This window comes from Drosophila kikkawai, chromosome 2L (genome assembly GCF_030179895.1).
Source record: "Drosophila kikkawai strain 14028-0561.14 chromosome 2L, DkikHiC1v2, whole genome shotgun sequence".
Classification (NCBI taxonomy): domain Eukaryota; kingdom Metazoa; phylum Arthropoda; class Insecta; order Diptera; family Drosophilidae; genus Drosophila; species Drosophila kikkawai.
The window spans coordinates 27,233,748-27,251,399 of record NC_091728.1 but is presented as its reverse complement, the minus strand read 5'-3'; the positions used below and the strand labels follow the sequence as shown (position 1 = coordinate 27,251,399).

The following is a 17,652-nucleotide window of genomic DNA, read 5'->3' as shown; positions in this document are numbered from 1 at the left end:
AGCGGTCCGACGAAGTCAGCGCAGAGAACCTGGAATGGCTCGTCGACCTGGCGGGTGAACATCATCCCCGCAGGTTTCTCCTGGCTTACCTTGAACTTCTGGCAACTCGTACAGTGACGAACATAGCGCGCGACGTCGCGGAATAAACCCGGCCAGTAGTATCGCTGAGCCACGCGATTACTAGTTTTCCGGATTCCCAAGTGTCCGGCGGTGGGATGGTCATGGCATTCCTCGAGGACGCGTTGGCGGTAATCCGACCCAACGCACAGCTTCCATGGCGTGTACTCCTCCTCCTCTGGCCGAAGACCAATGCGGCGATAGAGTTGTCCGTTCTCCTCCCTGTAGTCGGGGAACTTGGCGGGTTCTGTCCGCATCTTCTGGAGCATCTTCTTGATCCATCGGCAGTTGACTCCTTGTACCTGTGCTTGCTGCGCGGTAGGCAGCGGTTGGCGAGAAAGGGCGTCGGCCACAAGATTTTGGGCCCCTTTCCGGTAATGGACGTCATACTGGTACTGCTGCAACTCGAGAGCCCAGCGTGCAATCCTGCCCGTCGGGTTATCGATCGAATTCAGCCATTTCAGCGAGTGATGATCCGTCACCACGTCGAAACGGTACCCCTCGAGGTAGCATCGCATCTTCCTGATTGCCCAGACGATGGCGAGGCACTCCTTCTCCGTAACGGAGTAGTTCCTCACGGCCGGGGTGAGCCGGCGACAGGCATAAGCGACAACTCTCTCCTGTCCCTCGATGGTCTGCGTCAATACGGCTCCTATTCCGTACTCGCTGGCATCCGTCTGTAGAACGAACTTCTGGCCGAAATCCGGACAGGCCAAGACCGGTGCCTTCGTCAGTAGCGCCTTCAGTTCCTGAAAAGCGTGATCCTGCCTCGATGTCCACTCCCACTTTTGGCCTTTCTTCAGCAACGCGGTCATGGGTTCGACCACGTCGGGGAAGTTTGGAACAAAGCGGCGATACCAGGATGAAATCCCAAGGCACCTCCGGAGCTCCTTTAGGCAAGTTGGTGGCTTCAGCTCGCGGATCGCGGCGACTTTGTCCGGATCTGTATGGATACCCGCCTCGCTGATCACATGTCCCAGGTAGACGATGTGGCGCTGGAAGAAGTGGCACTTCCCTCGATTCAGGCGCAAGTTTGCATTGCGCAGACATCGGAAGACCTCCTGAAGGTTGGCGACGTGTTCCTCCAGCGTTGAGCCTATGACGATGATATCGTCCAGGTAGGCGAATGCGTGCGGCTCCATGTCAGGCCCGATGACTGTATCCAAAGCGCGCTGGAACGTTGCAGGGGCGGAATGCAGGCCGAACGGCATCACCAGCCAGTGGAATAATCCTCTGCCGGGAACGGTGAAAGCCGTACACTCTCGGCTGCCCGGGGCTACTGGTATCTGCCAGTATCCATTCTTCAAGTCCAGCGTCGAGATGAACTTGGCGTTCCGGAGGCGTTCCAGAATCTGGTGAATCCTCGGGAGCGGGTAGGCATCGGGAACCGAGTTTTCGTTGAGTTGACGGTAGTCAACACACATGCGTACGTCTCCGTTTTTCTTCGCCGCAATCACAATGGGCGCGCTGTGCGGACTCTACGAGGGCTCGATCCGCCCGTCTCGAAGAAGCTCGTCGATCTGTTTGTCGATGATGGCCCTCATGGCCGGGTTCCTCGGGAAGTATCTCTGCTTCAGTGGCCAATCGCTGCGCATGATGATATGGTGCTCCGCTATGTGGGACACCCCTGAAAGATTCTCGAACAAGGCCAACTCCTTCTCCAGGAATTCCTCTACCCAGGGCTCTGGGTAGCTGTGGGTCTCGAGCTCTTCCGCCTCGGCTGAGTCTGGATCCCCAGCGGGGTGACTCACCGAGTTAATGTTTCCGCAGAGAGGCGAGTCTTGCGCCGGCGTTTCCTCGACGTGGTCCTGGAAACGGACACGCTTCATGGAGGTGCGAAATGGATTTCCTCTGCGTCCGCAGTCCCAGCAGAAAATGATACGGGGGTTCCGGCACTCGGTCCAGAAGTGTCCCGGTTGGCCGCAGTTGCGGCAGGCGTCGCGAAGGTTGACTGGCTCCGATGTGCCGCGAGAGGCTGTGCTCTGGCTCGTGTTTGCGTTTCGGCTGGTTGCCCAATGGGGCTGCTGGTGGGGAACGGCGCGGCGTCTGCCCGGCTTCCGTCCCATAGTTGAGTCTAGCTTCCTGTCGAGGGCTCGGAGAGCGATAATCCTGGGCTCCATTCCGGCTGCGCGTCACCTCGTAGTCCACTACTAGGTGGGTCAGCTCCGCCAGGGTGCGGAAATCCTGTCTTCGGGTGAACAGCTGGTACTCCGGCAGCATGTTGTCGTAGACGCGCTCCAGCTCTCGGTCCGGAGAGAATCCAGCTCGGCGCATTTGCAAGCGAAGATCCACTAAGTATTCCTTGAACGGCTCGTTGGGTCGCTGCAGGTGCGTCCGGATCTCGTCCTCCAGTCGCTGATAGTACCGCGGTGGCAGGAAAAAATCTAGAAATTCACGGCGAACCTCGACCCAGCTGGCCTGCTGGAGTCCGCTCGTGCGGAACCAACTCTCAGCCCGGCCGGACAGCAGCACCACCAGGGCTTGAGCCAAATATCTCCGGTCGATCCGGCAGGTATCGGTACGCTCCTCGATGTGCTCAATGAACCCGAGTGGATCCGTCGTTCCGTCGAACGATAGATGGCTTCCAGCTCCATCTTTTTACGATAGCTAATCCAGGTGACGCCCATCTTTGCGAAGAAAATGATCAGGGATACGGCGACCGAGAATTAATTTGCAATGGCACGGGTCACGGAATCGAGTATAATCGCTCTACGTAAACAATCGAAATTTAAATATTCTGTTTATTTTTATTATATAATTTATTTAATTCTTTTATTATTTATTTTTTTCTTTAATTATTTTATTTAATTATTCAATTATTTTATTTTGTTTAACTTTTTTATTTTACTTTATTTGATTTGATTTATTGCGTTTATTTTATTACTTATTTATTTTATTCAGTTATTTTATTTGATTTTATTTATTGTATTTATTTTATTTTATTATATTTATTATTTTGTTTAATTATTTTATTTAATTGTTTCGGCGTTTCCGCGTTTCCGCGTTTTTGAGATCGCGCAGGATCCGCTTTGTTTTAAATCGGCGACAGGATCACGCAGGATCCTCGGGGTACCCGTGGTATTTTTTGTTGTATTAAAAGATCTTCCCGTTGAGTTCTTTGAATGCGACGGCGAAAGAATTTTTCTCGGCACTGTCCTTGAGGGATATTATTAATTTCGGAAAAAATATTCAAGTGTCCTCGAAGGATGTTCTTGACCACGGCGGAAAGGATCTTAGTCACTGGCGTTTGCGAGAGAAAAAAAATATTTTTGCGACGGCGGGGAACTTGAGCGATGTGATTATTACGATAGTTCGTCGGAGATTAAATTATGTTGCCCAGTGTAGCTTTATTTATTGCTGCCCACGGTAGCAGCGGCGCAGCAAAGTGACAGATCGATAGCGGCAGAGAGCGTCCCTCTGCCGGCGTTGACGCGGGCGGAGATGCAGCGAAGCTAAGTTTTGGGCGGGAATCTCGGGCGAATGCAAGCAAAGCGACAGAGTGATAGCGGCAGAGAGCGTCCCTCTGCCTGCGTTGACGCGGGCAGCGACGTCAAATTTCGAGCGGTGCAGCGAAGTTAATTTTTGGCGGGAATATCCCGCGTGGCGGGTGGAAAATTTTATTGCCAATTTCTCTTTGTATTATGCTTCGCCGCTGCCGTCTGCCGCCGAATTGGCGCGACCTATTTGCACTGTGAAAAAAACGTGGCCGTTGCCAAATATTCTCCCCATAGAAAATGTATATATTTTTTTCCATATATATATATATTTTTTTTTCCTATTTATATATATTTTCCTGACCTAAATAAAAAATATCGGCTGGCGGGGCTTTAATCCGCCACGATGACCAACTTTCCGTCCTGGGCTGTCCCTGCTCCGGGCGCCATGTAAGGAAGCGTCTGGGCGGCCGGGGTGATCCTCAGCGGCCCAGAGTCCCCTCACAAAATTTATAATTTGCGAGACACCCAGAACGGAGCAGCGCCGATAATTTTCTGGCCAGCTAGCGGGGAAAATGGGGAAGAAAATATTTGCACGTGATTAGTTGGCCAGGGAAACTGGGCGACCCGGAATAATCCAGCGGTCAAGCCCGCGTCCGCGCTCGGAATTATCCAGCGGCGGGACGAGCGGCCCGGAATTATCCAGCGGCCACGCCCACGCCCACGCTCGGAGTGATCCAGCAGCGGGGCGCCTTCGGGGCAGGACAAAGGCTCGGAGGAATCCAGCAGCCAAGGCCTGTGTCCACGCTCGGAAGAATCCAGCAGCGGGACCACTGGCTCGGAGAAAATCCAGCAGCCAGCCCCAAATCCTCGCCCGGAAGAATCCAGCGGCAGGATTGCTCAGAGGGCTCGGAATAATCCAGCAGCCACGCCCACGCCCACGCTCGGAAAGATCCAGCAGCGCGGCGTCCGTTGGGACAGGACAACGGCTCGGAGATATCCAGCAGCCGATACCTGCGTCCACGCTCGGAAGAATCCAGCAGCGGGACAGTTGGTTCGGAAAAATCCAGCGACCAACCCCAGATCCTCGCCCGGAAGAATCCAGCGGCAGGATTGCTCAGAGGGCTCGGAATAGTCCAGCAGCCACGCCCACGCTCGGAAAGATCCAGCAGCGCGGCGTCCGTTGGGACAGGACAACGGCTGGAAGATATCCAGCAGCCGATACCTGCGTCCACGCTTGGAAGAATCCAGCAGCGGGACAGTTGGTTCGGAAAAATCCAGCGACCAACCCCAGATCCTCGCCCGGAAAAATCCAGCGGCGGGATGGCTCTCTGATGGGCAAGGGGGAAAGGGGACCGGCGGCCACGGGCTCCTGTTCCCGTCCGGCTTTCGCCCGCACCCGGAATTACTCCGGTGCTACGGGGAAGGCAGGAGGGGAATTGGTCACTGCCGGCGAGGGGCGCCGGCCCGCGAACGAAGACAGGGAAAACGGGCAGTTTGAATTAGGCACATGTTTTCTGATTAGGTAATTTATTTAGGAAAATAACTTCTGGCGGCGGGTGTGGGATAAATTCCCCGGTATATATATACTTAATGGCCGGCGGCCATGCTCACCCTGGCGGGATGTCCTTCGAGGTCCTGCAGGATAATTATTCCCGACGCGGACACGCGGTTTTTCATTTAACTTCGGGAGCGGCACAACTTGCGAGATCTAGAATTTTGCGAGGATTAAATTGACCTAATTTCCGCAGTGTGGCCGTGACCTAATTCCTGCCGGCAGCGCTGCCGCGATCGATCTTGGCGTTGCCAGATGCTGATACTATCGCCGACAGCGTTGCCACTTGCGCGCGTGACTTCAAAGCTTAGTGCTCGTTTTGATCTTCCCTTCGCGGGGTTTATTTGGCTTCATGCCGGGTGATGTGTGTGTGTGTGTGTGCGTGTGTATGGCTTCATGCCGGGTGTGCGTGTGTGAGTGTGTGTGCTTAGTTTTAGTCTTAATTTTAGATATAATATGTACATAACTAGTTCTAAGCTTAAATTGCAGGGTTATTTATTTACATATATTTATAAGGTTGTGGCGACCAGTCGTGTCGTCACAGTAAAAATAATAAGTTAAGAATCAAAGAAACTGAAGTATGTAAAATGAAACAAAGAATGAAGTATGTAAACGGAAAACAAGAACTGAAATAAAGACCCAAAGAAGAAGGGAAAACTGAAATATGGAAAGACCTGAACTAACCGAACCCAAAGAAGAAAGAAATAAAGAGGGGAAAGGAAGAAGACAAGGAGGCCAGGTTTGAATTGAGTGCGCGCGCGCCACCGATCGCAAGCAAACGGCCACACTGGACCGAACAGAGGTTGGCCACACTATTCGGGCTATTCCCGCACATGACTCTGGCCACACTAAAGCTTCGCCGGGGGCTATATAAAGCGGGCCTCGGCGCTGAAGAAATTACTCAGCCGCCGATTGCGATTGTAATCACTACGCAGCCAAGTCACTTTTTCTTTGGAACCAGGTAATCCCAGGTTTTAAGCAATACATCGAAGTTAACCCCGTAGTCTCTTCGAGTCCGACTCTCTCCCTGCTGACTTGCGGGTCCGAATCACTGCTGACTTTCGAGTCCGACTCTCTCTGCTGACTTGCGAGTCCAGAACACAGCTGACTTTCGAGTCCGACTCTCTCCCTGCTGACTTGCGGGTCCGAATCACTGCTGACTTTCGGGTCCGATTCCCTCTGCGGACTTTCGAGGCCGTCCACCGCTCTCTCTCCCTCTCTTCCTTCCCAGGCACGCCCTGACTGTAACCGTTACGCCAAATAAACCATACTCTTACTCTTTACCGTATATACCTCTCGAGTTCTCCCTGGGGACAATCGGATCGGGAATTCTATTACAGCAACCACACCTAAACCAAACAAATATTTCCTGAACGGACCCTGGACGTCCCGCTAAGCTATCCGTGGAAAGACAGACCGTCACACATGTGCACTCTATGATAGCTTATTAGTCATGGTAATACCTAGGTTAACAACTTGCTTAACATACTCAATACAGCCGTTATTAATACGAAGACTTGGATGATTTGGAATATTTTACGATCTTTTACTAATAATTAAACATTTACATTTCGTCGGATTAAGGGAGAGTCCATTCATGCTTGCCCACTTACTAATATTTGACAATTGGCATTTTTTACACTTACAAACATAACATTAAAGACAAGTTATTGTATAACACAGGATACGAAGACTGCGGTTTGGTTGGTGGGAAGGTGCAAACGTATAAGAGTAGAGGGCCATGGTTGTGCGGTACTGCCGATAGGCATTGCTTCGCGCGAGGTACAGGCCGCCTAATCAGGGTCCTCAGGGTTTTCATGACTCTTGCCACGAACATGGCTGTCGCGCCCCATGCCTCCTCCTCCGTACCCACGGCCACCTCCAGCGCTTGCCAGTCGTGGTGGAAGCGATGGCATTCGAAGAGGACATGGTGCGCGTTCTCTTCCACCCCGGTCCCGCATTCTCGGCAATGGCCCTCTCTCGTGTCCGAATCGTTTAAGATAACTTGGAAAGCATCCGTTGTCGCTGAGCGCCTGAGTCCACTTCTCCGTGCTTCCGACTAATCCAGCTTTTGATGTCTGGAATCAGGCGGTGAGTCCCGCGGGCTTTGGTGGATCTGTCCCACCTGTGCTGCGCTGCTCCTGGCCTCACGCCTTACCGAAGGATTTTCCGGCTCGCATTGGAGGGGGGCTTCCTGCACTAGCTCTCCCAGCGGCACCTGCCCCTGACCAGAGCCGCATCGTCGGAGACCATCCTGAAGGCTCACGCTACTCCTAGGGCACACAAGCGGTAGGTTTCTTTCACGCACCCACACGTAGCTTTTTTCCTCTCGCTGAAATAACTGCAGATAATCCTCAGTAGGTAACCGGGGATGTTAAAGGCTTCCAGGACCTTCAGTGTCCGCCTCCAGTCCGCAGAATTAAAGGCGTTCCGGATGTCTAGTGTTACCACCAGTACTCCTTAACGCCGCTTTTCCATATTGTGCCTGCGATGGAATTCGCGGCCAAGTTGGTGACTATTTCGATGGCGTCCAGGGTCGATTTCCGTTTCCGGAAGCCAAACTGGTTTGTCGAGAGTCCGCCAGATTTTGTCGCTTCCAACGCTCTGAGAACGTGCTTCCGCCAGGCACTTGTTGAAGGTCTCGGCGATCACCTTGGGATGCAGGGTGAGCAACAGTTTGGTCGCCCTGTAAGGGATCGAGTCGGGACCTGGCGCCTTCTTATTGTTAAGGGTCCACGCAGGCACTAGTATTTCCTGCTCCGGGCATATCTCCAAGGACTCGCTGCTCACAGGGTAGTGCAGCGGTTGTCCAATTGGAAATAGCACCCGAACTATGCCTACGAGGGCCTCCGGATCTGATGGTGCTTTGCTGCCACCGTTCACGCGCTTCACCAATTTTTATATGCCCCGCCCCATGGGTTCTTCTCGACATCGTCGTAGAGCTTAAGGAAGCACTCTCTCTTACTGGCCCTTATCGCCTTCTTCATGGCCGCCCTTGCGATCCTATACGCCTCGCTACAGGCTAGAAGTTTCGGAGAGCCGCACGCTCTCTGGATTAGCCTTCTAACTCGGAGGCAAGATGAGCGAAGATTTGCGATGTCGTCGATCCACCAGTAAACAGGTGTGTAGTGCTTGCGAAAAGTTTTTAGTTGCTGCTGCTAGCGTTGCATGCACGCTCGACATCGTCCTCCAGCTAGGGCGCTCGAGAACGCTCAGGCGTTGAGCGTGTCCTGCCGATACGCCTTGTTTGCTCTAGGCGGAACCGTTCTGCGAGGTAGGTTCTTGCCGAGGGAAACGAGGATGGCCTCGTGGTCGCTGGCTGTGTAGATCTCGCTGATCCTCCACTTGGCTTGGCAGGCTAGTGCGCTGCCCTGCTAACGTTAGGTCTAATATGGACCCGGCTCCCCAATCTTGGGCCCAGGCGTTGAAGTCGCCGCCCACTATGATGTTGCTTCGTCACCGGATGTCGTCGCTGAGCTCGTCGATGATGCTGCTGAACGCCTCCAGGGGGAGGTTCAGTGCCAGGTAGCAACTGTACACCCATACCCCACTTGCTCTACCGCGATCGAAACCAACCGCCGATCTGACGTCCGACAAGTACTGCTACACTGTTCTTCTCATCAGCACCGTATTAGCCTTAGCATGGGAGGCTTATTACTGCCGTCGGGGACTCGGCGTAGCCTGGGCGGATGCTCCTTTACCTTGGCCTTGTCCAAGCTGAATTGCGATCGCAGCCACAGCCACAGCCACAGGCTCCTTAGTTTGGGATCTCGAGTACCGAAGGTTCAAAGGCCTCTGGCATGCCGCGAACCTCCGCTGAGTCGCCAAGCACCTGCGCTATGCTCGTTCGCATTAATTAGCAGTGGTCGGTTAGGTACACTGGGTTTGGTCGCGCTTGCCGCAGGAGTCCCACTGGCGGAGTTTTTTTCCTGCCTAGGAGCTCCAGCCGGTGTGCCGACGCGCCGCTGTTTCTTCGTGCTCGCGCTGGCCGCCCTTACTTGCTCTAGACCTTGGGGGTCTGCTGCACTGCGAACCGTCTCTGGGTGGTCTCTGAGTTGTTCCCGCCATGAGAGCATTTGCGGCATGGTACTGCTGCGGGTTTCCGAGCGGAGTTGAGCCACTCGCCTACGTCGACTTAAAATTCTTTCACGCGCGCTAGCTTGGTCTTCATAGCCAAGGTTATATGCCTACTATTGTTGCCTATAGTTGATGTCGTGGAGAACATCATCCAGGATCTTGCGCAGCTCCGCAATGTTTTTGAGGCACTGGGATTCTCTTCGGAGGCGTGTCGCACTGAGAGGCTGCTGGGCTAGCGGCGTCCCGTGTCCTTTTGGAAGTTAAGGAATCCGCGTTTCCACCTGCTAGCCTACTAAAATGAACTCGAAAACAAAGAGCCCGAACTCGACTTCGTTGCAAATATAGCAAGTAGTCTTTTTGGTGTACTAGTGTAGGATGCTGCATGCAGAGGCATTCATATATGCCTAAAAGTAGGCTTTATAAATATCTCGAGGATGGGGCTTAGAGAAAGCACGCAAAGGTCGTTGCAAGGTTACAAAGTGGTAAAAGTATCGCTCCTATTAAGCAAACTCTTCGAGAGATACTCTATCCAAAATGGAGTTTGCTGACAACGCCAGCGTGGGCGAGGGATTGGCTGAGCCTCTGGCCGACGCTTCTATATATTCCTTTTGAAACCTCAGAGCGCCCAAAATTGTTGTACATTTTTACGGTGCTACCTAATTTCGAGCCAAGGAAAGGAAAAGTTTGCGCGGCTTTATCCGTGTTTTATTATTTAATTTGAGTCTTAAATACTAAGGTGAGTTTAACCAGGTCCAGGGGCCAGTTAGTGCTCACATTTGTAGTAGGCCGATACTTTAACGGCCATACCGATAACTTAAGGGGGTTTCCTGAATTAGGAGGCCAAAAAAATCGATTTTTTTTATTGCTTAAATCGATAGATAAACTATCTAAGAATATACCACAAATTTCAGAAGCCAATTGGAAGTATTTTTGAAGATAGAGATGAAAGCAAAGGAGCGCCGAGCAGGTTTGCGAGCGCTTGGGCGAACTTTGAAGCGCGTTTTCTCCACTTTTCATTTTTACGATTCTTTCGAATTGGCGGGAAAGATAACAAAAAAACTCATTGACCGATTGAAACGAATAAAGGCTTATTCTCTTTAGAATTAAATTCTCTTCTAAATGAACTAAAACGGTTGTTGAAAACCGCTTTTTAAATTTTTTACAGCATATTAAAGTCAATATTTTATTCCGAAAAATGCATTTTTGTTTTTAAACCTGAATAAAAGTTCCGATTTCACGATTTTCTCCGGTTTTTCTTAGTTCATGTAGAAAATGCACTTATAAAAATTGAATTTTTTTTTTGAATTTTTTGTTTCAGACAAGAATTACGAGCTGCAGTGAACTACTTATAAGTCCGCCATTTTGAAATATATATTTTTTTTTAAATTTATTTAAGCACTTTAAATATGTATAAAAATATACCAAAAATTGCAAGAAGCTTGGTCGTTTCTTTACCTTCCAAAAAAAAATCGCGAAAAACAACTAATTTTTGGCCTCCTAATTCAGAATAGGTATCGGTGTTGTACAAGTATCGGTATCAGTGTTAAGGGGGTTTACACTGATACCGATACTTGTACAACACCGATACCTATTCTGTTAGGCCGATGAAAGAGTACATTAGTCTGTAAGCACATCTCGAATAGATTAATTCTGGGTCGCAGAGTTAAATAAAGAAGTTGTGAGATTATATTCTGTCTACCACACATATATATTTTTTTTTTTGTTAAAAATGTTTAATTAAACTAGCTTTCTGATACCGCTGAGGCAACTTAATCTAATTACATATTAAAAACAAAAACAAAAAGATACCTATGCAATATCTTACCTACATATTTACATTTAAATTTTTGTGTATAATGTTTATTATGTTATGTGAATTATGTTATATGTGTTATGTTATGACCCTTTTAGGAAGGTCAATTGGATGGCATCTTTTTAATTTTCTTGTTCTGGGTCTCCCTGTAAAGTGTCTGGCCAAAGCGTTAGGATGGTTTTCGAGGCGTTGCGCATAGCCGATTGCCAAATCTTGGAGAACGACTCCGACCATCGGGACCTTCAGGTTCCTCTCGATGTCCTTGTTTTTGACGTACCAGGGAACACCAAAAATTTCCTTAGGGTCTTGGGTTGCGCTATCCTAATTTTGTTTAAGTTCGTTTTGGCTGCAGTACCATATATTAGGATAGCGTATTTCCATATGGGAGATAAAATCGTCTTATATATGGCTGTTTGTGGGGAAGACAACGAATTTGCCAGCCTTTAGTTTATAATAAAAACGCACGATAGGATTTTAGTATAAGCCGTGTTTAATTTTCGTGTTTCTTTTCTCGGAGCTGCAGACACAGTCTGTAAGCTTGGCTTTGGAATATATTTATGTTTATGAGAGTACAATTGTAGTTTGTAGTTTAACGCGACAGCTTAGGCGAGATAAGAAAAGAGTAGAAAGAGAAAACAAAAGAGCGCTGCAGTAGTACACCTATGCGCGCGTGACTAGGTGCTGGCGGTCTGCTCCGAACATACTCCCCCCGTTGGAAGAGGTACGGTTCCAACTATCTCGGAATCGATGGGCAGAGCGGCTAGTTTGGCGACGGCTCTCTTGATTAGACCCGTAGCTGTACGGACCATAGCTACTCTGATGACGCCGACTCCGCCGGATGTGACTTCCTCGATGCAGGGCTGGGCATACTCGATAACCCTCCAGAGACTATCCAACCAAGTTTGGTGTTCTGAAGAGTTGGCAAAGTCCTGTCCAAATGAATTTTTCCTGTGGAAATTATTTGGAAAAACAAATCAGCGCCAAGCAAAAGGTCAATTCGTTGCGATTGATTAAAATAAGGATCAGCGAGCGAAATGTTCTGCGGAATTCTCCATGATGTTGCATCTATATTGAAATGGGGCTGGTAATCCGTGATACTGTGAGTCACAACAGCTGCGAATGACGCACGATAGCTGGCATCCCGTGATTGCGCAACAATATCGACTGCCCTATCCGAAATTATGGACGATTCTCCTATCCCAGCAATCGAGATTTGCGAGTTTTTATGATTCAAATTAAGTTGACTAGCTAAGCGAGAGGTTATGAAGTTTATCTGCGAGGCAGAATCTAAAATTGCTCAGCAAGGCATAAATGCTCCACTTCTATTTCTCAAGTAAATAATTGCAGTCGGAAGCAACACGTAATCAATCGGCATAATATTTGAGGCTTTGGGTGGAGGGCTTGATATGTGATGCTCAGGATGAGGTGATGGTTGAGCACATGACACTAATGCTGATGATGAAGTGGATGGCAATGGCTGAGAGCTCGAGGATGGATCGATGGATTGATGAGAGATTGATGGAGATGCAGATGAGATGGATGGTGCGGATGGGTCATGGTTTATGTGTAACAATGAATGGTGCTTCATGCGGCAATATCTGCAGTGCGTCGACTTGCATTGCTGCAAACTATGCCCCTTGCGCAAACAGTTCAAGCAAAGGTTGTAACGTCCTGTCGTCCACGGGTAGTCAGCGGGACGTCCAGGGTCTGTGCAGATACATTTATTTGGTTCAGGCGTGGTTGCTGTAAGAGATTCCGACCCCGTCCCAGAGTAGAACGCTAGAGGATTATGCCGTAAATGTATCTTAATGTTTATTTACTTCAAAGGTACAATAATAATTCCATAATTTCATGCCGGATCTCGATTCTGGGGTACGCCGTAGTTCCGATTCGTCCTCGTCCCGAGTACGCCTGTCCGATAGGGGAATGCCGATAGTCCCGCCAGGGTAGGGGCCTTTAAAGCCACCCAATAGCGAATGCGTTCGGACTCGAAAGTCAACCACGAGAGAATGCGTTCGGACTCGAAAGTCAACCACGAGAGAATGCGTTCGGACTCGAAAGTCAACCGAACCCAGTAGTTGTCGGACTCGACAGTCAGCTCAGCGCCGTTTGTTGGACTCGAAAGTCAGCTCGAAGAAGTTCGGACTCGAAAGTCTGCAGATTCGGACTCGAAAGTCGGCAGTGTTTTGGACTCGAAAGTCGTCAGAGATTGGACTCCCAAGTCAGCAGAGAGAATTGGACTCGCAAGTCGGCAGTGTTTTGGACTCGAAAGTCGTCAGATTGGACTCGCAAGTCAGCAGAGATCCTAACTACAATTTATAAATAGGAACCAGAGTTCCCAAAAAGTGACTTCGCTGCTAACTACTGGGGAGGTGAACTCGACCCAATCGCAGTCGGCTGCTAAGTCATTACTCCAGGGCCGTGGTCCGCTTTATATAGGCCCTGGCGCGGCTTCAGTGTGGCCAGAGTCCTGTGCGGGATTTTCCCCGAATAGTGTGGCCAGTCCGTTCGGTCCAGTGTGACCCTCCTTGACGATCAGTGGCGCGCGCGCGCATTCAATTCAAATTATTTTCATAATGTCGCCAATCCATTTCTTATGTCCCTAACTGGTTCTATTTTATTCTATTTCTTCCTTATACGATATATTGTGCGCCTACAGGCGTCACACTCCCCCCCCGTTTGGGAGACGGTGTGATTCCGCACCGTAACGTCTTTGCCCCGGTCGAATACGCTTCTCCAGTTCGGGGTCCTGTCCATCGTTCCGTCTTGGTGCTGTTGCCTCCTCCGTTTCGCTCCTCGTTCTTTCCCCTGGGATGCTACTTGACCCGTCGATCTTTGTTCGCTCCAGTCTATCCCCGTTGCTTCTGTAATCGTGCTGTCTCCTTCCCACGATGTACTGTACTGTACTGGCTCCTCTCCTTGGTCCACGTCCTTCTTCTCTACGTCCGCCCTCATCTGGTCCTCCAGCATTTCTTCTTCTTGATCCTTGTCTTCCTGCCCGTGCGGCTGTTCTTCCACTTGCTCTGCCATCCTTCCTATCTCGCCTGCTAGCGCCGTGGTGCTTCCACCTTCCTCTTGCCTCGATTCCTCTTCCAGGTCTTGTTGGATCACCATGTCGGATTCCTCTAATTCCTCGGTGCCCTCTTTCCTAGCGGCTGACCGAATGTACACCTTGGCCTCTCCACTTCCTGGTGTATTCCATTGGTCCGAAACCGCCTGGCATGTGTGCCCTGATCGGTTCCATGCCGTCTCACAGCATCCGATGGTTTTGGGGTCCCTTTTAACAGGCCCACCGTCGGACTCTCTGCAGATCTCTTGGTCGAGTCTGTGCTGTGGTTGATCGAAACTTTCTGCTTCGATCATCTCAACTACCTCTGCCAGTTTGAGAAACTCGGGAAGTGTTTTGAACCCCGACCTCCTCGTGTATAGTTTTATCTGGCTTCGGCAATTCAGGTATATGCGGTTCAATTTTTCCTCCGCCGTATACTCCGCAAACCTCATCATTTGCATCAGCTCCATTGCGAACCCTCTCGTTGGTTCGGTCTCTCCTTGCCTCCGATGCTGGATCTGCTCCTTGAGTTGCTCCTGATACCTCCGCGGCAAGAAGTACGCCACCAGCTCTCCCGTGACCTTCTCCCAACTGTCCAGCTTGTTTGGTGTGCAGTTCCACCAATCGCTCGCCGCGTCTTCCAGGATGAACGGCATGGTTTGCACCAACTGGTCGTGCCCGATGCCGTATCCCGTCGCCCAACCTTCCAGCTCCCTTATAAATTCTAGCGGGTTGGTCATTCCATCGTACGTTATTCCCCAGCTCCTACTTGATCCAGGATTTCCACGTTTATCCTCCTCTCCATGATTGTATCTCCAGCTTTGCGTACGTCTAGCTCTTACAATCCTTGACCGTTTCCTTGTGGTCGTTGCTCTGACTCACGGTCTTGCCGCCTCTCTCTTAAATCTGCCTGCTAGCCATTACTCTTGGTGTCGATCTCTTGCAACCACTTCAACCTGTTCGGGCACCAATCTGTAACGTCCTGTCGTCCACGGGTAGTCAGCGGGACGTCCAGGTAAGAGATTCCGACCCCGTCCCAGAGTAGAACGCTAGAGGATTATGCCGTAAATGTATCTTAATGTTTATTTACTTCAAAGGTACAATAATAATTCCATAATTTCATGCCGGATCTCGATTCTGGGGTACGCCGTAGTTCCGATTCGTCCTCGTCCCGAGTACGCCTGTCCGATAGGGGAATGCCGATAGTCCCGCCAGGGTAGGGGCCTTTAAAGCCACCCAATAGCGAATGCGTTCGGACTCGAAAGTCAACCACGAGAGAATGCGTTCGGACTCGAAAGTCAACCGAACCCAGTAGTTGTCGGACTCGACAGTCAGCTCAGCGCCGTTTGTTGGACTCGAAAGTCAGCTCGGAGAAGTTCGGACTCGAAAGTCTGCAGATTCGGACTCGAAAGTCAGCTCGAAGACGTTTGGACTCGAAAGTCTGCAGATTCGGACTCGAAAGTCAGCAGAGACGTTTGGACTCGAAAGTCTGCCGATTCGGACTCGAAAGTCAGCCGAGAGAAGTGGACTCGAAAGTCGGCAGTGTTTCGGACTCGAAAGTCGGCAGATTCGGACTCGAAAGTCAGCCGAGAGAAGTGGACTCGAAAGTCGGCAGTGTTTCGGACTCGCAAGTCAGCCGAGAGAATCGGACTCGAAAGTCGGCAGTGTTTTGGACTCGAAAGTCGTCAGAGATTGGACTCGCAAGTCAGCAGAGAGAATCGGACTCGAAAGTCGGCAGTGTTTTGGACTCGAAAGTCGTCAGATTGGACTCGCAAGTCAGCAGAGATCCTAACTACAATTTATAAATAGGAACCAGAGTTCCCAAAAAGTGACTTCGAACTCGACCCAATCGCAGTCGGCTGCTAAGTCATTACTCCAGGGCCGTGGTCCGCTTTATATAGGCCCTGGCGCGGCTTCAGTGTGGCCAGAGTCCTGTGCGGGATTTTCCCCGAATAGTGTGGCCAGTCCGTTCGGTCCAGTGTGACCCTCCTTGACGATCAGTGGCGCGCGCGCGCATTCAATTCAAATTATTTTCATAATGTCGCCAATCCATTTCTTATGTCCCTAACTGGTTCTATTTTATTCTATTTCTTCCTTATACGATATATTGTGCGCCTACAGGCGTCACAAGGTGCAACTTCTTTGCTTCTCGATACCGAAGATTCGGACTCAAATTTCAAAATTGAGGGCATTTTGGCAAATAATCATCCCTTGCATCGCAAAATAAAGATATCTGCTGACCTGAGTTAGTGGCAGAAGCAATAAGTGCACTTGGATTATATATGTGCAAGTTTTTCCCCACCTGCTGGCCTGGTGTTTGAGTTACCCAGGCTTGATCCAAGTTTTCCATCATCCTGCACCTCTTCTCCAAAAACGACTCCATAGCATCCCAGGTAGGCAGCTCTGTGATCGATAAATCCTCTTCCCATTTTTCACGCGTCCTATGATCCAGCTTTCGAGGATTTGCCTTTACATCCATGAAAACTCCGGAAAACTCAATCCGATGGTCGCTCGAGATCTCCGTAAAATCCAGTCGCTCCAACGATGTCTGCGCAGCATCAAATGTCTGGTTTAAGGAGTTGATCCAATCCATTCGGGCGAGTAAATCAGCTTCATCAAACTGATTGACCGAATCAGCATTTAAATAAAATTTCATCGAGTTTATTTGCCGCAAAATAGAGTCGGCTTTGGCTCGGTAGAAGTCAACGTCACTTGGGGATTCATTTGGTGCCCGAACCGAATTTTCCGCATCAGACATATCTTTTATTCGATCACGAGAAAAAAAAAATAAAATAAATTAAAATGTCTGACCGCGTCAGAGGCACGAAACTCCCTATGCTTTCTACCGCGAAAATGTAGAGGTTTCAAGCATCGCCGAAATGAAACGGAACCTTAAACTTGTTGTTGTTGTTTTTGCCGTTAAGTTGCCTGCTTAGCAACAGCGGATATATGTGAACGAATGTATGTATGGCGGTGGCTATATGTACATATAAATGTATATGTATATGCACTATGCGATTTTAACAACGATTAAATTCGATTCACTTTTATGTCGAATTATTTGCACAACACAGCTTTGATTTTCACAGCGCTAAATGTACAAAAAATCAAACGGCCGGCAGCCCACTGTATGTATATACATATGTTTGTGTATTTGTGACCGAATGCCCGCAAACGACATCAAACAAGCGTTTTTTTTTAAACTGTCACGAAGTTCTCTCAGTGCTTCGCAGACTGCGCATCCGGCATAGCACTACGTGGTTAAGACCAAAAGCCACTGTATTGCTTCGCCCGTGTGGCGGACCGTGAGAAGGTGGGCGTTCAGCAACACCTGTCGGGCGAACGGATGAGGCTTCGAATGAGGCTTGAGGATGGCAAAACTCCGAGAAATTGTCGCTGGCGCCCCCTGGTGGGTGAACGCGGGTAGCGCCGTCTGCCGGCCAGGGCCGATCACACCGCAGAGGTGAGATTCGGTTGAGGTGGGAACGGTGATCGTCCGGAAATTCGAAGAATAGCGCCCTCTGACGGGTGTCACGCCGATCGTGAGTTAGCAACTCGCACCGCTAGGGGTGTTGTCTACTACTCCGGATGGACTCGGAGTCTACGG

General features: G+C 50.0%; 1 protein-coding gene across 2 annotated transcripts in view; it reads right to left on the bottom strand.

Annotated features, from left to right (window-relative positions):
- Nucleotides 1–11,512: 11,512 nt before the first annotated feature.
- Nucleotides 11,513–17,652, bottom strand: part of LOC138927918 (uncharacterized) — an 81,044-nt gene continuing 74,904 nt past the window's right edge. For both annotated transcript variants that reach the window (XM_070283364.1, XM_070283365.1), the window contains exon 3: nucleotides 11,513–11,944. In XM_070283364.1, coding sequence (XP_070139465.1) covers nucleotides 11,671–11,944 — 274 coding nt within the window. In that variant the 3' untranslated portion in view covers nucleotides 11,513–11,670. The remainder of the gene's footprint in view (nucleotides 11,945–17,652) is intronic.